This window comes from Malaclemys terrapin, chromosome 1 (assembly GCF_027887155.1).
Source record: "Malaclemys terrapin pileata isolate rMalTer1 chromosome 1, rMalTer1.hap1, whole genome shotgun sequence".
NCBI classification, from domain to species: Eukaryota; Metazoa; Chordata; order Testudines; family Emydidae; genus Malaclemys; species Malaclemys terrapin.
The window spans coordinates 135,229,909-135,250,606 of NC_071505.1; the positions used below are offsets into that span (position 1 = coordinate 135,229,909).

A 20,698-nucleotide genomic window follows, 5' to 3' on the forward strand; every position below is an offset into this window, starting at 1 on the left:
ATTTTAAAACGCCAGGATGAGAACCAGGTTATTTTCTCTATCCTCGTCTCTTCCCGCCCTCTGGTGGTAGCTTGCGTTACTGAGCCTCTCCAGAGCAGCTCATGCTGCCCTCCCGCCCAGAGAGTCTGTGATTAACGTGTGTTAAAAAAAATAATGCCTTAATTGTGCTGTGTGTTAATCGCAGGGGTTAACCGCAGATAATTGACAGCCCTAATGCAGTGGTGATATTAACAAAATGTCAATTTCTTGTTTGGGGTTTTATAGACTTGTCTGCACCTTTAAATATAGTTATTAGAATGTTATAGCAGAAATGTCAAAAACTATAACTATATAACTATGCCTGGTTATGTTGCAAAATACAATTTATTAAACAGAAATTGTCAAATAATAAGGAAAAATGGGAAAGGTGAAAGGAAAACACATCACTCTGCTCTGTGGTATGGGGACATCACAACCAGCTTGTCTGGGAGATAAGGAAAGTTCAGTCTGTTCCTCACACCTCCCAGACTTCCTTTCCAGGCCCTGGCTGCCCTATGGTGATACCGCGGGTCAGACACCTGCTCTGGCCGTGGCCACACGCCCTCAAGCTGTAGGGAACAGGACCTCAGCGTCAGCCCCCCCCCGTCGGGGTCACGATCTCCCTCCAAGTCTGGCCTGCAAGGCCTCCTGTCTGGCGATGGCTCCCTGCGCTGGGCTCTCTGCCCAGGGTCCCCCTCGCTCCCCCCAGCCGCTCACCGCACCCGGCTCCGGTGTCACTTGGGGCACAGCAGGCATCCGCTCCCCAGCTCTGGGCCTGCAGCTCCCCCCGCTGTAACCACTCAGCTCGGGCTCAGGTCGGCCTGGCTGAGCAGGGCTGGGCTGCTCCAGTGCCTGCTCCCCAGCTGGTTCTGGCTGCTGCTCCCAGTGTAAGGGGACTGTTGCCCCCTTACTAACATTCAGTGGGGGTGTCTAGCTCCCAGCACTAAAAGGGGAAGGGGTCGACAGTCCCCAGGAACAATGGAGAGAGGCCAATGCTCCAGATCAGCCTGATTGACAGGGCGGGCAGGCTAATCAGAGAGTCAGGAGGCCAGGGGGGTCCTGTCCTCTGTGTGAACTGGAATTGCCTGGGTCAGACAGAGTGGAGCCGAGCTAAGGAGAGAGCAGGGGCTCGAGCTAAGCTGCTGGAAGCAGAGCTGCAGCCCCAAAGCCAGAGCACCGCCCAGAGAGAGCAGACCTGCCCTGGGGGCAGAGCTGCAGCAACCAGAGCCAGACAGGCCGGAGAAGCAGCCCAGGGAGCTGAAGGCAGAGCAGCAGCAGCAGCTGTGCTGAGGCCGAGTGGAGCCAGAGCTGGAGCTGGGGCTGGAGCCGTCCGGAGCTGGGTGCGGTGAGCAGCTGGGGAGAGGAGGGGAACCCTGGGCAGTGGGCCCAGCACAGGGAGACGCCTGAGCCAAGAGGCTCTGCAGGCCAGACTTGGGGGGGGGGGATCGTAACCCCGACTGGGCAGGGGCGATGCTGGGAAAAAGGGTCCTGCCACCTAAAGCCTGAAAGCGCGTGGCCACTGCCAGAGCAAGTGTCCAATCCATAGCGTCTCTGCAGCACAGCCAGGGCCTGAGAAGGAGCCTGGGATCTACAAGGAGCAGACTGTGAACTGCCCTGACGTTCCAGAGACACTGTTTGTGATGTTCCCTGCCACAGAGCGGGGTGATGTGTTTTCCTTTAACCTTTCCCATTTTTCCTTATTCTTTTTTAAAATTAATTGTTAATTAAACAACTTGTATTTGCTTTACATTGTATGAAATGATCAGTGGGTCAGGGAGGTGCCCAGTGCAGAGAGAGTATCCCGGAGTGGGGACACCCTAGCCCCTGTCCTGGGTGACCACAGTAGGGTTGGGGGTCGAGCCCCCCAGGAATCCTGGGCCCAGCCTTGTCGGGGTTTACGAGGATTCTGCCAGACAGGAGAGTGGAAGGGGAGCCCTCAAGGGCAGGGAGGCCTCTGGGTAAAGGAAGTGGGAGTGAGGACTCAGATCCTTTCGCTAGTCCACTTCACCGGGGTAGTGCAGAAGCCAGGAAAGTTCCCCACAATAGCGGGACCATTCCCCCACTTATACCAGCTCACACTGACGATAGGGCCCTGGGCTCCTGATCCCCTCATTGGCCTATCTGCCCTATCAATCCGGCTGCTCTGGAGCACTGGCCTCTCTCCATTGGCCCTGGGGACCGTCAGTCTCAGGAACATGATTTCTCATTGGCCCTTCTCCTTTGTTTTGGTACTGGGAGAAGGCCAATCAAAAAACCCCACTGAGTTTCAGTAAGGGGCCAACAGTCCCCTTATATTCCCACTTGCTAAAATTTTGCCAGAGCCAGAATGTTCACACCAGCACATCCAAGTCCCATATTAGGGCTGTCAAGTGATTAAAAAAATTAGTCGTGATTAATCGCACAGTTAAACAATAACAGAATACCATTTATTTAAATATTTTGGATGTTTTCTACATTTTCAAATATATTGATTTCAATTACAACACAGAATACAAAGTGTACAGTTCTCACTTGATATTTATTTTTGATTACAAGTATTTTCACTGTAAAAAAACAAAATAAATAGTATTTTTCAATTAACCTAATACAAGTACTGTAGTGCAATCTCTTTATCATGAAAGTTGAACTTACAAATGTAGAATTATGTAAAAAAAAAACCCTGCATTCAAAAATAAAAAAATGTAAAATTTTAGAGCTTGCAAGTCCACTCAGTTCTACTTCTTGTTCAGCCAATCACTCAGACAAACAAGTTTGTTTACATTTACAGGAGATAATGCTGCCTGCTTCTTGTTTACAATGTCACCTGAAAGTGAGAACAGACGTACACATGGCACTGTTGTAGCCGGCATTTCAAGATATTTACATGCCAGACGCGCTAAAGATTCATATGTCCCTTCATGCTTCAACCACCATGCTAAAGGATATGCGTCCATGCTGATGACGGTTTCTGCTCGATAACAATCCAAAGCAGTGCGGACTGACGCATGTTCATTTCCATTATCTGAGTCAGATACCACCAGCAGAGAATTGATTTTCTTTTTTGATGGTTCGGGTTCTGTAGTTTCTGCATCAGAGAGTTGCTCTTTTAAGACTTCTGAAAGCATGCTCCACACCTCATTCCTCTCAGATTTTGGAAGGCACTTGAGATTCTTAAACCTTGGGTCGAGTGCTGTAGCTATCTTTAGAAATTTCACATTGGTACTGTGGAAGAAAATTAGGCTGGCCCTGATGGTCTAGGCTTTTGCTTGCTTGGTTTAGGCCCGCCTTGCCGCTAACAGGTCCAAAGCCTGAGCAAAGCTAAAAATCGTGCTCCCTGGCTGTGGCAGTCAAAGGAGAAAGGAGGCTAAGACACACGGGGTGGGGGGTGGGGAGGGGGAGGGGAGGAGGTGTGAGAGGAAAGGCGGTGGAAAGCCCCTGAAACAAGAATAATTTGCAATATGTGCCTACTGCTTTTAAAATACAATAACTGCTTGTGTGAAGCAATAGAGTAACCTATAAGTGTGAAGCAATTATCTAAAATAAATGTAACTCGTGCCTTCCCCTGCACCACTTGTGTAAATACCCCCCCCATTGTAATTGTACCCCACGGAAGGCAGTTGTGTAATTGCACCCCGTAAAAGGCAGGTTGCGACAGAGTGCTAAAAAGCACAAAGAAGACTTTAACTCAATTACTCCCATACAAGGCGAGGTTGCAAAAGAGAGCTGGAAAGTTCCAAAAAGACCCTAACTCTTGACCTGTGTTGAAGCCTAATATGGTCACTATTGCTTAAGTATGTGTAATTTGTTTGTGGTTTCAAGGTTTAAAAGTTACTGTATGCTTTGCTTCCGGGGAGCAGTTCTGATAAATTTTTCCACAACAGTACCTTCTTTGCGTTTTGTCAGATCTGCAGCGAAAGTGTTCTTAAAATGAACAACATGTGCTCGGTCATTATCAGAGACTGCTATAACATGAAATATATGGCAGAGCAGGGGACATACAATTTTCCCCCAAGGAATTCAGTCACAAATATAATTCATGAATTATTTTTTTAACAAGTGTTATCAGCATGAAAGCATGTCCTCCGGAATGGTGGCCAAAGCATGAAGGGGCATACAAATGTTTAGCATATCTGGCATGTAAATACCTTGCAATGCTAGCTACAAAAGTGCCATGCAAATGCCTGTTCTCACTTTCTGGTGACATTGTAAATAAGAAGAGGGCAGCATTATGTCCCGTACATGTAAACAAACTTGTTTGTCTTAGCGCTTGGCTGAACAAGAAGTAGGACTGAGTGGACTTGCAGGCTCTGAAGTTTTACATTGTTTTGTTTTTGAGTGCAGTTATATAACAACAAAAAATCTACATTTGTAAGTTGCACTTTAACGACAAAGAGATTGCACTATAGTACTTGTATGAGGTGAATTGAAAAATACTATTTCTTTTGTTTATCCTTTATACAGTGCAAATATTTGTAATAAAAAATAATATACATTTTGATTTCAATTACAACACAAAATACAATGTATATGAAAATGTAGAAAAACATCCAAAATATTTAATAAATTTCAATAGGTATTCTATTGTTTAACAGTGCGATTAAAACTGCGATTAATGTTTTTGAGTTAATCACATGAGTTAACTGCAATTAATCAACAGCCTTAATATATATATTATATATTATTTAATATATATATTTTCTATTCCCCTATCCCCAAGTAACACCAGGCCAATTTGAGGGATCTGGCCACTTTTATTAGGGTTTGGGTTTGCCCCTTGGTACTCAGTTTCTGGGACTAGAACCATACCCCACTTGGTTTCAGTCTCCTCAGGGCATGCCGGTCTATGCCTTCTATGGGCCCTGATCGGACTAAAAGTCCAACGTTTTATCTGGTCCCTATGTACTACTCAGGACCTCCTCATTCAGGCTGGATAGTGTAAACTGGCAGTTCGGGATTGTTGTGAGTGACCACAATGTGAGGATTTTACTCCCACTTGTCCTGTATTTTATTACGTCCTTGGTGTCTTTGGTTATGAACGAGTACACAGTCATCAGGTCTGATGAGAGCCCCACTGGACTTGCGATTATAAGTCCTTTTCCTACTTTGGGCTGTGTATTTAGTTGTACTGAGAGCAACTTCACAGGCTGTCTTCAGCCTGTCACAGTGACCTTTGACCCAGTCATCCAAATTGAAAAGACGTTCTGATGCTTCTCTTGCAACGCCCTTAAGTTAGCCACCTGTGCAGGAATCAGCCCGTGGAGCACCGCTTGAACTGGAACTGGCAGTTTCCCATCACATCTTTCTCAAGAAGAGATAACTTGTTGTCCCTTCTCCCTCCTTGTCACCTGCAGCTCATCTCCACTCTCTTCAAATGTCACCTTCACCTGAGGAACCACCTGCTCAGGCCGATTTATCTCTGCAACTCTGGGTTGAGGATGCAACACCACAGCCTTTGCACTTGAATTTAGAAAACACTCCCTGGATGGCCTTAGTCAATACTTTGGCTGGCTGGAGCCCATTAGGTAGGCTTGCCCCAGATGTAGGCTCTACAAGCACTCAATATCCATATTTCCTGGTACCCAGCAGCGTTCATCAAGGATCTTCCTGCTCCAGGGAGGAATAACTGCCTTCTGTCTTCCAGCCATTTTGACATTTTGGGATTATGGATTGAAGAATATTTCACAGTGTGTGTCCATGCAGGCTGTCAAATGCCTTTTGGAAATCAATGAACCTGATGAGGAGGGTGTTACCATGCCTAAGTAGGTCACAGCTGAGAATGCCAGAATCAGGACAGACTGTATGATATGGGTATCAGAGGGGTAGCTGTGTTAGTCTGTATCCACAAAAACAACGAGGAGTCCAGTGGCACCTTAAAGACCTACAGACTTACTTGGGCATAAGCTTTTGTGGGTAAAAAAACCCACTTCTTCAAATGCACGATGTATGATATGGGGCAGATACACCCCAAATTGGTGGTTTATTCTATCATTTGGCACTGACCTGGTGAAATCGAGGCCATTTATCTATGCCAAAGGTCACAAGCCTATTGTTGTCAGATGCTACCGGTGTGGTGCTTTGCTTTCTCCTGTGTTGATATCACTCGGCTGCGTGCATGTGCTCGCAGAGAACCCCCAATGACCACAGACTCTAGTAAGGTACGAAGGCACCTCGGCCAGGTTTATTGCGACCTTGGACACAATTGCAGTTCCCTGTAGGTTTCTTAGCCTAATTCCGGGCATATTACGAGAAAGTGCCTCTTGGCAATGGACTCAGCTCAGTCAATGGCGGGACTTTCCACTGCCCCCTCAGCTGGACAAAGACACCCACTCAGGGATGCATTCTTATACACAGATACAAACAAGTTATACATCACTCCTGACGTATTGAGGTGCAACCCCTCTACGCAGCAAGGTACAACCCCTCTACATAGTAAGGTGCCGCCTCTCACCTTGTACATGTTGGTTCGATCAAAACAACTCTATCCATCATTTTACCCTTTTGCCCCTGTCATTGCGATGGGTTGGCCTGTTCCATGTTATCTGTGGAATGTTCCAGCATAGTGTGTTCTGTACTTTAACTTTGCTAGGTGAATATATATTTATGCAACATCAGCCCTTTTCCTGCCAGCTTCTGTGAGCAGGGCCTGCCTCTGGCTCACAGCTTAACTTTGCTTTATGTTAGCAAAGTCTTGACCATTACTTTAGTTTAGGCCTTAGGCCTCATACTGGGCCTCTGATACCAAGGTTTATATCTCAGGGCCTCCTCTTACTACACCTATAACTATACTTGACTGTACTTATACTAGCTTGCTTAAAGTACTGTCTTTCAGGATACAGGCATGTAGGTTCCTTGCATTACAGCTGAAAATAATGAAGGCAAGCCAGCCCTATAAGCTACATGTTGAAATTATTTTGCTTAGCTTTAACATTTTGCAACATAATCAGGCATAGTTATATAGTTATAGTTTTTGACATTTTTGCTATAACATTCTAATAACTGTATTTAAAGGTGCAGACAAGTCTATACAAACCCAAACAAGAAATTGACATTTGTTAATATCACCATTGCATTAGGGCTGTCAATTAACTGCGGTTAACGAGTGCAATTAACACACAGCACAATTAACGCGTTAATTTTTTTAACACGTGTTAATCACAGACTCTCTGGGCGGGAGGGCAGCATGAGCTGCTCCGGAGAGGCGCCGCCCATGCTCAAAGCAAATGGGGCTAGGCTGTCACTCAGGTAGGCTGGCGGCTTGGCCTGGAGCTTGGAGGGGGAGGAGGACGGTGTGTTGTGGGGAGCTGGTGGTGGTGGCTTGGCCCAGTATGGCTGGGGCAGGCGGGCTGGGGCTCCTCTGGTCATGGGGGCCCCTTAGGGCTTCTCCTTTTATGGCTGTGTGTGTTTTTTCGGGGTTCTGGTGTGTGGGGGCGGACGCGCCTTGGGCGGAAGGGGTGGGGCTAGTCGGCTAGCCTCCCCAAAGCCCATGCTTTGAACTATATGTAATGATCAGTGGGTCAGGGAAACGTCTGGTGTGAAGAGATTACTCTGGAGTGGGGACACCCTTGACCCTGTCGTAAGTGACCATGACAAGACTGGGGGTCAAGCCCCCCCAGGAATACTGGGCCCAGCCTCATTGGGGTTACGAGGACTCTGCCACACAGGAGAGTGGAAGGAGAGTCCTTGAAGTCAGGCAGGCCTTTGGGTAAGGGGAGGTGGAGCAAGGACTCAGATCCTTTCGCTAGTCCATTTCAGTGGGGTAGTGTATAAGCCAGGAAAGTTTCTTACTGCTGGAGCACTCCCCCGCTTACACATGTACATCAGTCTCTCTCTCTCTCTCTCTCTCTCTCTCTCTCTCTGAGGCCTCTGAACTTAATTGGAAGTGTTCCATTTGGGAAGATCTTGAGTGCTACAATGCAGCCTAGGAGACGACACCTCCCATGATGCCTGGGGGGGAGAGAGAGAGAGAGAGAGCGCCTTCCACTTTCAGGGAAGAGAGCATGCGATGGGCTCCATTTTGGAGAGGAGCTGAGATTGCTTGATGGCGCTCTGTGCAAACCAGACGCTTCCATTAGAAAGCCAGAAGCTGCTGCTGAGAGCCTGCTGGGGCTTCTATGAAGCAAGGAGCCTCAGAGGCTGTTGTAGGCTTCCTTGGAGCCGAGGCAGAGACTCACTGTTGTTGTGCCCAGAGCTGGCTTAGGTGGGGCCTGTAGTGAAGGCAGTGTGAGTAACCACCACCCTCATTTGGGAATAGGGTGACCAGATGTCCCAATTTTATAGAGACAGTCCCAATATTTGGGGCTTTGTTTTATATAGGCTCCTATTACCTCCCACCCCCGTCCCGATGTTTCATACTTGCTGTCTGGTCACTCTATTTGGGAAGGTGCTTGCAAGGGGTGGGGATAGCAAAGAGACTTCAAGGGGTTGTCCTGAGAAGAGGTGGAGTGGTGTTGGCATCTAACAGAACCCAGAGTTGCTGACGTCTGGTTAAAACAACTCTTCTTCAGAGGAGTTGTGCAGCTTGGAATGATGCCAGATTAGAATGACTCTGCCTCTTGTTTCCTTGGCTGGTCAGATTTAGTGGAGCAACAGAGTGCTGTCCTCAGCTTCATAACCTTCAAGTGCACCCACACCAGCATTTACAACTCTGAAATCCAGAGGTCCGGGGTGGGGTAAATGGTGGCAGTGTAAATGCAAGTTAGATACCTTTCATTTACTGCTGTAAAGTATTTGTTAATTGATTTATCGAACTGCCCCCTACTGATTTAAATTAGTTGTGACATTTAATCGCAGTCTGTTATAGCATGTTTCCTTAAAATGTTAAGTAAAGCTGTGTTAACTCTAATCTAAGTGCATATTGGGGGTATATTGTTTATAATTGGTATTTCTGAGTTAGACCCAATGCACAGATTAGCTCAGGTTTATTCCTGGAGGCTCCCAAGGCACGTCATTGTGTGTATAGGGCCCAGCCAGGTGGAGGCACAGCCAATTTTAGTCTCCTTTACAAGTAAAAGGACTGCAGCGGAGGGGTAGGTAGAGGATTCCTCCTATCCAACATCACCATTGAGATACTTCTTTACTGTCAACAGCATCAGGTGCCCGGGCATACAGGCAAGTGTTGCCAGCTGCCGACTAACCCAGGGAGGAAAGTGGGGGGAGGGAGGAAGAAGGAGTGAAGGAGGTCTACACAAGGAATGCAGTTTACATCTGCTCTACTTTTGCTTCTACTTCTGCCAATGGGAGTACAGTTGGGGTGGGGTCAGCTGGGCCCGGTGGCCAATGGCAGGACAGGAATTAGATTTGAAGTGCTGCAGGGTTGGGTGGAGGCCCAGGCAGTGTTTGGTGAAGGCAGGGGAGGAATAGAGCCGAGGCAGGATGCTCTCTAAAATTAACTAGAAACTGTTGGTCAGCATGCTGGGTTCTCTAATCTCTAATGTTTCTGTTATCAGGAATAGAAACGAAAGGGAGAAACACACACCAGTAAAACAGGACACAGCCTGGGAGGCTGTAGTGAAAGCCATGGCCACTGGCTGGAACAGAGGTAAAGATGCAGAGAGAGAGAGAGAGAGAGAGAGACTGTGTGTGTGTGTGTGTAAATATATATATCCATACAGTGCAAGTGTGCATTTATATGTGTTAAAATCTATATGACTTTATCGGCATATGTATGTGCATCTGTATGGCTGTTATGAATCTATGTATATAGTAGATACCTCAAGTCTGTTTATCTTTGAGAGTTTATTTATACCCCAACTATATTTTTCGTTACTTTATCTTTATTAAAAGGTTAGTAAGTGACAATAAAATGATTTTCTTGCTTAAATCCCAAAAGAGTGCTTCTTACAAAAACAAAAGGTGAGAGAATACAGCAGAGCTGAGGCAGTCTAGGTTACAAATTACAAGAGATACATGTACAATGTTATAGAAAAGATATATATATTTTTAAATTAGTACATCCCATTGGACCCATCTTCCCTCAAACAGCTCAGATTTTTGTGTGTGTCTATATCTGTGTGTCTGTCTGTCTGGGCTTATCTGTATTAGAAAACTTGTACCAGTCTAATTAACTAGTTACACTGGTGCAAGTTTCTTTATAGGTATGTGCATGTGTTCTTTCTAGGCCTGATCCAAAGTCCATTGAGGTCAAGGGGAGTCTTTTCACTGATTTCAATGGGTTTTGGATCAGGCCGTCGGTGAGTATGTGTCTGTGCATGTCTGGACATGTTTTGACTATGCCTGTGTGTGGGCTCCCAGATTGAGTTGAAAATGGTAGAATCATGAAAATGGCAGACAAGAAAGTACTGATGAAGGAATTTTAAAGATACAGATTCTTTGTTACAACTAACTCCTGATGCTGAGGAGGAAATGAGAAGTTTACAAGTGTTCCGTGCAGTTTGCTCTCAGTGTTCCCATGGCATGTCAATCCTGTTTTGTCTCATTGAGATTCTCAATACAAATAACAAAGGATGGTTATTCTGTTCCAAAACAGAACCAACCTGAGCATGTCACCTGAGAAATCTCCATTTTTAAAACACTATTAATTTTATTTTCAAACTTATTACTGGCAGCATCCACATTTTAAAATAAAAGTTTAAAAAAAGAAGAAAGGAAAAAACAGATATTTGGGCATCGTTGGTATCTTACAGTTATAAATGACATTTTGAGGGCCTGAGTCCCGTTGATTTCAATGAACTTTGGACCATGTCCTAGATATTATTAATGTTATTTTATTATTTATTAATAATGATGATTTTTCACTGTTCCATAGCAAGTAATGGGCAGTCTCCTTCCCTCACTCATGATTAAATTAGTGGCCATATTGAGGGCCAGAATGATCCCTTATCCACCTCCACTATCCTCAGGACACTGCACATGAGCAGGGAGTTGCTTTCCTCAGGAGTACTGATTAGAAATTGTCCATTGAGAACAATTGAGGGCCACATGGTCCCAGGGCCTTTTCCTGTCTTCCCCTGTGTTTCTCTCTGTGCACCAGGTGACTCTATTCTCTTTCCCACAGATCATGTATCCAGAGGCATCACACAGGGGTGAGAATGAAAGCTCCATACCCACATCCTCCACATGATTTACAGAGAAAGTGGGAGCTGGGAAAATTCAGATCTCACTCCCCTCTCATCCGTGTGATACTGGATTTAACTCTCCATCTCTTTCTTTTCTCCCATCACTATCTCTGAATCTCCCTCTATCCTTCTGTGAGTTCCGTTTCCATTTATCTGTGCCTCCTTCCCCTCCCTCATTTTTAACTTTCTGTGACTGGCAAGCTCTTAACAATAAAGCTGCAGTCAGTGACTCTTTGGAATCTCTCTCATGTTTCAGGGGGAAGATACTCCAGGAGACATTTATAGACAGTTATGACCCAAGTGTCCTTCGAAGGGTGCAATACATGCTCTATGAAATCAAGTGGAGCAATAGCAAAAGGCCCTGGCAGAGCTGTTGCCATAGCACTCGGATGGAGCATGCTGAAATCCACTTCATAGAAGATGTCTTTCAGGAGCAAAGATCTGATCCTTCTGTCCACTGCTCCATCACCTGGTACATGTCCTGGAGTCCCTGTGGGTATTGCTGCAAGCAAATCAGGGATTTCCTGAAGGACCAGCCTAATGTGAATCTAGTTATTTATGTAGCACGGATCTACTGGCACAAAAGGGAAATCAATCGTCAGGGTCTACGGAGCCTGATGAACCTTGGAGTGTCCATCCGAGTCATGGACCTCCCAGGTAATGACTCATGAAGTTATGGGGACTACATGGGATAGAGATGGGACATGAGGCATTTTTCTTCTAGGTCTCTGGTTCCAATTCAGCCCTGGTCAGTGGCCATGGATGGCTCCACAGAAGCTGTAGAATGGATTATGGAATCTTATCACTTCTAGGTCAGTGGTTCCAGTCTGGCCCCAAGTCTTGGGGGATAGTGCAGTGGGATTCAGAGCTTTTCCCCTTTAGGTCTCTGGTTTCAAACCTTTCCCTGAGTGCCGGTGACCAAAAGCCAGTAGCTGACAGCCGTTTTTTGACCTATTTGAAATGTGCTGGTGTTTGCAGTCCAGTTCCTAGCAGTACAGATAAAAATCACTAAAATCTCCATCCCTGCTGGCAGTTGCTGATCCCCTTGTCTCAGCAGAGAGGCTGAGGCATGAATGAGCCATGAAGAGCATACTTTTTACTGCTAGAGGCGCAAACTCAGAGCTGAGGCACACTGCTGAGCCATGTGCGTGGGTGAAGCTGGTATGGCACTGCCTCTGTCTCTAGTGGTCTATTCAGGGAATAAACAGAGAACAGCAGCCTCCTTCCCGGCGCAGTCCATCTGCCATCTTTCAATTTCATTTGAGAACATAGTATTGTATTGGGAGGTGTAGCAGGGTGACGACTCACTGGCACGGTGCCTCCTGCTGGTCGTCCTGGAAATTAGCTCTCCAGCTCCGGAGCACCCTCTACTGGCCAATGTCCCGCTTGCCTCAGGCCCCTACCCCGTGTCCCTCCTGGACCCCAGTGCCCCTTACCTCAGGTTTCTGCCCTCTGCAGTACCCCCACGTTTGGGTCTCCCCTCCAACCCTCTATCCCCACCTTGCCTCAGTGGCTACTGCCAGTCATCATCTAGCCCCCGCACACTAGGGCAGACTGCAGTCTGTGAACCATTCATCATGGGCAAGGGGGGGTTGGACCTGCTGCCTTTGCCTACCCCTGGGCTGCCCCTCTGCAACCCCAGTACCTGCTTTAGGCCTTCAACAAGGCCTGCAGCCTGGGGAATTGCTAGGCTAGAGCTAAGAGCTCCCCAGCTCCTCTGGCATTCCCCCAGCCCTGCTCTACCTCAGGTACCTTGCTCAACTCCCAGGCAGCCAAATCCTTCTCTTTCCACTGTCAGAAAGAGACTCTTTCTCAGCCTTTGGCTCACAGCCCTTTATAGGGCCAGCTGTGGCCTGATTGGGGCATAGCCCCAGCTGAGGCTGCTTCCCCAATCAGCCTCCCTTCTTGGCTTCCCGGAGCAGCCCTTTCCCAGGGCTGTTTTAACCCCTTTGGGGCCGGAGCGGGGTAACCACCCCGCTACAGGATGTCTTTGCAGCTTTTTTCTAATCTACCCCCAGAGTAAAATCAGCTCACCCACTGATAGTGTGCTGCTGCTGCTAATCATGAACCAATAGATGATATTTTACTCTCCCCTCAATACATAAATGACTTGTCCCAGGTGAATAAGTGAGTGAAATTTTGCAAGGCTGGTTTAATTAGACCTTCCCTGGATGGAAACATGGAAAAGGCCAGGATAACATGAGGCCCAAGTGCTGTAGTGTCCTCAGCTAGTCCTGCCTAAGGGTGACCTAGCAGAAGCATTCTGCATGGCTCAAATTAGTCTCGCTCCCCTGAGATTGACTGACCTTTGTCTATACTGAGTCCACTGATACCTCCTTCAGCACATGATTGATTTGCTCCATTTTCCCAGATTATAGCTACTGTTGGAGAACATTTGTCTATGATGAGGACAAGGATGAAGATGATTATTGGCCCAGGCACTTTGCTCCATGGATAATGCTATATTCTCTTGAACTCCAGTCCATCCTTCAGGTCAGTAGAACTTTAGGGAGGGGGAAAGTGCATCCAGAAATGATCCACAGTCACATGCAGAACCCATTTTCTGAACTGGACATTTCCTTGGCCTCCTTTGAAATCTCCCTGGTTCTGTGAGAGTTTTTCCTGCAGCTGAGTTATAACACATGGTGATTCCCAGATGAGCTCATGGGGATGCTAAAAGGACAGGAAAAGGTTCTTCACATCTTTTGTGGCATTTAAACACCTCTGTGGTTTGCTTTATTGCAAAGCAGTATAAATGTAAAAAGGGCCCTGTCCTTTTAAGAGACAAACACAACAGGGTTTTCCTCAGCCAACGTATAAAGAAAAGGTCTAGAACACGGGTGGCCAACTTGAGCCTGAGAAGGAGGCAGAATTCACGAATGTACATTGCCAAAGAGCCACAGTAATGTCAGCAGCCACCCATCAGCTGCCCAGTTCCTCCCGCCTACCCCCACCAATCAGTGTCTACTCCCCCCTCCCACTGCAACCAGCTGTTTCATGTGTGCAGGATGCTATGAGGGGGAAGGGAGAGGAGCGAGGGCCTGGCAGGCTCAGGGAAAGGGGCCTTGGGGGAAGAGGTGGAGTTGGGGCAGAGCAGGGGGTTGAGCAGTGAGCACCCCCCCCGCACATTGGAAAGTTAGCATCTATAGCTCCAGCCCTGGAATCAGTGCCTAGGTAAGGAGCTGCATATTAACCTCTGAAGAGCCGCATGCAGCTCCGGAGCCACAGGTTGGCCACCCCTGGTCTAGAGCATGGCTAGGCAAGTTCCAGAGAGGGAAATCTCCCAGTTCTTCTCTCAGATCCCATCCTCGACCTAGAGACCTTTCTTCCTGACCCTCCCTTGCAGACTCGAATTCCAACTCTACACAGCACATCCTTCTCTCAGGGCCCGTCTACAATAGCAAAACTGTTGTCAGGCCTCCCATCCCCCAATCAGAGCAGGTTAACCCCTTTCCCTGCCAACCTCTGGATGGGGTTTATATTCCCTCCCAGTAATGGGGCCATAGAATGTTTCATTGAACTCCCCTAAAATCTTCTCCATTTCCAAATCACCAGTGTCACTGGTTGATCTGTAATCCACAATCAGAGCATGATGAGTAGAGCTGGTCAAAGAATGGAATTTCTGTTCTGTGGGAAATTCCAAGATTTTCTTTCATTATACATTGGAACAAGCCCGAAACTTTTTGAATTTTTTTATAACCACTCCTAGGAAGTGAAAGCAAGCAAACACACTCACTGCAAAAAGACAACAGCCTGGTGACTAGAGCATACATGTGGAAGACCTAGGTTCAAGTCCCCACTCTGAATTAGACAGAGTAGGGACTTGGACCTCAGTCTGCTATATCCCAGGTGAATGCCGAAACCACCAGGCTACTGGTTATTCTGGGAAGGGTATCCTCCCTCTGTCTTTCTCTCTTTAAATGCCATTCTGGCCTTGAGAAATCTTCCTGGCCAAAGCTCCATCATAATAGATATATTTCTGAAAGACATTTTGGTTTTGATGAATCTGCTTGTTCTGATGAAAAACTGTTTAGTTGGAAAACTCTCCACCAGTTCTAATGATGAGTCCCTGTGACCATTAAGCATGCCATGGCACTCCTTTGAATTCACCCTGGTTCTGAATGAGATTTGAAGCATGGTGATTGCATTTACTGAGAGTTCCTGCCATGCCCATTAAATCCCAAAGTGAGTCTAAAGTGCAAATGTTAAACTGCCAACCTCCCAAAAAGAAATTAACTTCAGCTCCCATTTTTCTCACCAGAACATTCCGTCTTGCTTAAAGATTTCATCAGTTAAGAACCAGACTCCAGTTTTCAGCCTATGTGTAGATGAGAAACAGAAAAGAGCACTCACATCAGCCAATCCCTATTAGGCGCCAGTATCCTGGCCTGGGCAGCCAACTAGTCTCTGGAAGCCATGAGTGTCTTGAACCAGTCCATCAGCTGCTAAGCAACAGAAACCAGTTGACAGGAAACATCAACCACATTAAAACTCCAAAACTGTGGGAGGGGAAGAGGATGCAGTCAGAATGGGTGCAACAGAATGACTGCTTTGCTATCACAGCATGTTTTCTCAGTTGGTGGGTTACTCTTGCATGAGCTGAAAGAACACTAGAATGTTTAATCATTCCAATTTGATTTAGTTACTCTTAGCCATTTCCTTGCCATTGCTTCAGCTTGTAGCCTTTTGAAAAGTGAATCATGTTTAAATGTTTAATGTCGTACAGTGACTGGGTCATGTTAGCATGTAAGGGTTTATTCCATCACAGTTAACACAAGAGTATCTTTTTTATTCTGCAGCCAATGCTCTTTCACCAAATGAACATAAAAGTATATGATTTGCTTTGTGCAAGCAGTTTATAAGGAACTAACTCATTATGTATTTACATATCTAGAGACCTTAGAGAGGATTTATTTTCTGAGGTTATTTCTTTGAATTATGTTTCTCTTGTAGATTTCTAGATTTTACTTTGTATCATTTGTCAACATAAAATTTGAATAAAATATGTATAAGGAAGCACTGCCTTTGTTCATTTTTACATGTTCAAAATGTAAATCATATGGTACTCCTTAATAATCTCTGGTCAGTGCTAACATAAGAATGGTCCAATGTATGACATCACAGATTGTTCTAAGAGTTGATTAAGTGGTGGGGGCAGTTCTTAAAATGAATTGACATTCCAGAAATTGGCTTTACCAGTGTTTAATTTTCCTCTAGGCTTTCCCATGGTCCTCAAACTCCATATATTGTGTTCCTTTGTGAGATCATGGAAGGCTGATCGCATCCTACGAATAAGAACTTCATATATATTCAGACATTAGCATGTATTTTCATAAAGAACGTATGGCAGTGTACAAGGACAGCAAATTGTTGCAGAGAATCTGCCCAGCTATTGTGACCCTAGCATCTCCCAGCAGACTGATGCTGGGGTTAGGGAGTTCCCAGTTATTCCATTCCTGGCCTCTCCCAGCAGAAGGTCATGTGGAGAAAAGAGCAGGAGACTCAGAGCAACTCTATTTCCAGCTCTTGCAGCTACAGGTGCTGTAGGGCCCAGTGTTTTGAAGTGGATTTGCCATGGAAGCTATGGCTGAAAAAACATACTACAAGTTTCAAGTGAAATTTCCCCCGTCTATATGTCTGTGTCTCTCTCCCCTCTCTGTCTCCTTTATCTCCCCACCCTCTCTTTTCAATCCCTACAATATCTTTGTCTCTCACTCAGTTACACACACCCATGAGAATTTTGGGAGATTCTCCCATCCCTAACTAGAGATCATCAAGGCTCCACAGTTTTTTTAGCTCATAACCAGTGTCCTCTGTGTGTCTAAGTTACCTCCTCAGGAGTCCCTATATAGAACTCTGTAAAAAGCAACAGAGGGTCCTGTGGCACCTTTGAGACTAACAGAATTAGTTAGGTGCCACAGGACCCTCTGTTGCTTTTTACAGATTCAGACTAACACGGCTACCCCTCTGATATAGAACTCTGATATATTTCTCCTTTCACCTCCCTTACATTCCAGATGGCACACTGGGCAGAAATTAGGCAGTTCCCTTTGATCCCTGAAGTTTTAGTGACCAGGAATAGAAACAGAAAGAATAACATTTAATAAAATCATCCCACAGTCCCAAAGTCTGGTGAGATAGTGAGAGGAATTCATGACTTCTAGGGCAAAGACAGACAATAATGATGTTTTTGTGTGTGTGAGAGAGAGACAGAGAATCACTCCCTTGGGAGTCAACTAAATTGAAAAGCATTTTCAGTGGCTTTTACTGACCAAGTGATGTTTAATTTTTAAGAGTTAATTTTCCAGTGCTAAATTTATCAGTGAACATGAATTAATATTCATTGTGCCCATAACTGAGAATTTCCATACTGTTTCACATTTAATTATAATGCTATTTTATAGCTGTTTCTGTAAGCGGGGAATAACATGTATTAAATAGTAATGATATCTGAATTTCTTTCTGGTCATAACTAGGGCTGTCGATTAATCGCAGTTAACTCACACAATTAACTCAAAAAATTAATTGCGATTAAAAAAATTAATCGCGATTAATCGCTGTTTTAATTGCACTTTTAAACAATTGAATACCTATTGAAATTTATTAAATATTTTGGATGTTTTTCTACATTTTCATATCCATTGTATTCTGTTTTGTAATTGAAATCAAAGTGTATATTATTCTTTATTACAAATATTTGCACTGTAAAAATGATAAACAAAAGAAATAGTATTTTTCAATTCACCTCATACAAGTACTGTAGTGCAATTTCTTTGTCATGAAAGTGCAACTTACAAATGTAGATTTTTTTTTTGTTATATAACTGCACTCAAAAACAAAACAATGTAAAACTTCAGAGCCTACAAGTCCACTCAGTCCTACTTCTTGTTCAGCCAATCGCTAAGACAAACAAGTTTGTTTACATTTACAGGACATAATGCTGCCCTCTTCTTATTTACAATGTCACCAGAAAGAGAGAACAGGCATTTACGTGCCAGATATGCTAAACAATTGTATGGCCCTTCATGCTTCGGCCACCATTCCAGAGGACATGCTTCCTCATGAAGCATGTCCTGATGTCGCTCATTAAAAAAATAGTGCATTAATTAAATTTGGGACTGAACTCTTTGGGGGAGAATTGTATGTCCCTGTAGCGGGGTGGTCACCCGCTCCTGCCCTGAAGGGCTTGAAATCAACCCTTAAAGAGGGCTGCAGGGGTAAAAGCAGCCCTGGAGAGGGCTGCAGCTCTGAATACTGGGCTGATTGGGGAAGCAGCCGCAGCTGGGCAATGCCCCAATCAGGGCCCAGCTGGCCCTATAAAGGCTGGGAGCCAGGAGCAAGGACTCAGTCTCTCTCTGCATTCAGAGAGAGAAGGGCCTGGCTGCAGGGAGCTAGAGACACAGTACCTGAGTGGAGCAGGGCTGGGGAGCTCCAGCCTGGAAAGCCCCAGGCTGCAGCCTAGCAGAAGGCCAAGGGGTACTGGGGGTTGCAGAGGGCAGCCCAGGGGTAGGCCAAGGCAGCAGGTCCAAACCCAACCTTGCCAGTGATGAGTAGGCTGATACTGCAGTCCGCCCCAGGGTGTGAGGCTAGACGATGACTGGCAATAGCCTTATACTGAGGCGAGGTGGGAATAGTGGGTGGAGGTTCCCTGGGGAGGGGAGACCCTAAGACTGTGGGGTTACTGCCAGGGGGCAGCACCCCAGGTAAAAGGGCACCGGGGTCAAGGGAAGGTACACGGGGGCCAAGTGGCAGTGGGACACCGGCCGGCAGAAGGTGCTCTGGGCTGGAAATCGAGATAATTCCCAGAAGTAACCAGCAGGAGGCACCGCAGGGGTGAGTCCAGTCCCTTACAGTCCCCTACTCTCTTTTACCTGCATTTTGCCATATATTTCAGATTATCACAGTCTCAGATGACTAACAGATTTATTTGGGCATAAGCTTTCGTGGGTAAAAAAACCACTTTTTATGCATCTGAAGAAGTGGGTTTTTTACCCACAAAAGTTTATGAACAAATAAATCTGTTAGTCTTTAAGGTGCCACTGGAGTCCTTGTTGTTTTTGTGGATACAGACTAACACGGTTACCCCAGGATACTTGAGTCTCAGATGATGACTCAGCACATGTTCATTTTAAGAACACTTTCACTGTAGATTTCAGAAAACGCAAAGAAGGTACCAGTGTGAGATTTTTAACTGACCCCAGGTTTAAGAATCTGAAGTACCTTCCAAAATCTGAGAACTCATAAAAGACCAACAACTCCGATGCAGAAATTACAGAACCCGAACCACCAAAAAAGAAAATCAACCTTCTGCTGGTAGGATCTGACTCAGATGATGAAAGTGAACATGCGTTGGTCTGCACTGCTTTGGATTGTTATTGAGCAGAACCCATCATCAGCATGGACGCATGTCCCATGGAATGGTGGTTGAAGCATGAAGGGACATATGAATCTTTAGTGCATCTAGCACATAAATATCTTGTAATGTCAGCTACAACAGGGACACACAAACACCTGTTCTCACTTTCAGGTGACCCTATAAACAAAAAACGGGCAGCATTATCTCCTGCAAATGTAAAGAAACTTGTTTGTCTTAGCGACTGGCTGAATAAGAAGTAGGACTGAGTAGACTAGCAGGCTCTAAAATTTTACATTGTTTTATTTTTGAATGCAGGGTTTTTTCCACATACTTCTACATTTAAGTTCAACTTTCATGATAAAGAGATTGCACTACAGTACTTGTATTAGGTGAATTGAAAAATACTATTTATTTTGTTTTTTTACAGTGAAAATACTTGTAATAAAAAATAAATATCAAATGAGAACAGTACACTTTGTATTCTGTGTTGTAATTGAAATCAATATATTTGAAAATGTAGAAAACATCCAAAATATTTAAATAAATGGTATTCTGTTGTTTAACTGTGCGATTAATCGCAACTAATTTTTTTAATCGCTTGACAGCCCTAATATGGGACTTGGATGTGCTGGTGTAAACAGGGCCAGCTCCAGGGGTTTTGCTGCCCCAAGCAGCCCTAAAAAAAAAAAAAAGCCGCCATCGCGATCTGCGGTACTTCAGCGGCAATTCGGCGGGAGGTCCTTCACTCCGAGCAGGAGTGAGGGACCTTCTGCCGAATTGCCGCCGAATAGCTGGATGTGCCGCCCCCCTCCGGAGTGGCCGCCCCAAGCACCTGCTTGCTAAGCTGGTGCCTGGAGCCGGCCCTGGGCGTGAACATTCTGGCTCTGGCAGAATTTTAGCAAGTGGGAATGTATGGGGACTGTTGGCCCCTTACTGAAACTCAGTGGGGTTTTTTGATTGGCCTTCTCCCAGTACCAAAACAAAGGGAAAGGGCCAATGCGAAATCAAGTTCCTGAGACTGACAGTCCCCAGGGCCAATGGAGAGAGGCCAGTGCTCCAGAGCAGCCTGATTCACAGGGCAGGTAGGCCAATGAGGGGATCAGGAGCCCAGGGCCCTATTGTCAGTGTGAGCTGGGAGCAGCAGCCAGAACCGGGGGGGCGGGAGAAACAGGAGCCCGAAGGCAGAGCTGGGCTGGAACCGGGCAGCAGCAGCCAGAACCAGCTGGGGAGCAGGCACTGGAGCAGCCCAGCCCTGCTCAGCCAGGCCGAC

The 20,698-nt window shown here is 45.9% G+C and overlaps 1 protein-coding gene across 6 annotated transcripts; it reads left to right on the forward strand.

The window, feature by feature from the left end:
• Positions 1–1,219: 1,219 nt before the first annotated feature.
• LOC128843289 (C->U-editing enzyme APOBEC-1-like) lies at positions 1,220–16,088 on the forward strand. 6 transcript variants are annotated; one of them, XM_054040033.1, is made up of 6 exons: positions 1,220–1,363; positions 9,444–9,535; positions 11,012–11,039; positions 11,329–11,729; positions 13,444–13,565; positions 15,334–16,088. In XM_054040033.1, exons 2-6 carry the CDS (start codon positions 9,514–9,516, stop codon positions 15,442–15,444), a joined length of 684 nt encoding a protein of 227 aa, XP_053896008.1. In that variant the 5' UTR covers positions 1,220–1,363; positions 9,444–9,513; the 3' UTR covers positions 15,445–16,088. The 6 variants fall into 6 exon arrangements, with proteins under 6 accessions (XP_053896008.1, XP_053896016.1, XP_053896023.1 ...); XM_054040041.1 differs by having other exon boundaries at positions 1,220–1,358; XM_054040048.1 differs by lacking the exon at positions 1,220–1,363 and adding an exon at positions 5,502–5,519.
• The last annotated feature ends 4,610 nt before the right edge of the window (positions 16,089–20,698 follow it).

Excerpts from the sequence above, each read along its gene's own strand:
- LOC128843289 (XM_054040023.1), top strand. The coding sequence starts at position 9,406 with ATGCTGGGTTCTCTAATCTCTAATGTTTCTGTTATCAGGAATAGAAAC. Across the intron at positions 9,536-11,011 it reads GGCCACTGGCTGGAACAGAG|ATCATGTATCCAGAGGCATC; the intron begins GTAAAGATGCAG and ends TCTTTCCCACAG. Across the intron at positions 13,566-15,333 it reads AACTCCAGTCCATCCTTCAG|AACATTCCGTCTTGCTTAAA; the intron begins GTCAGTAGAACT and ends TTTTCTCACCAG.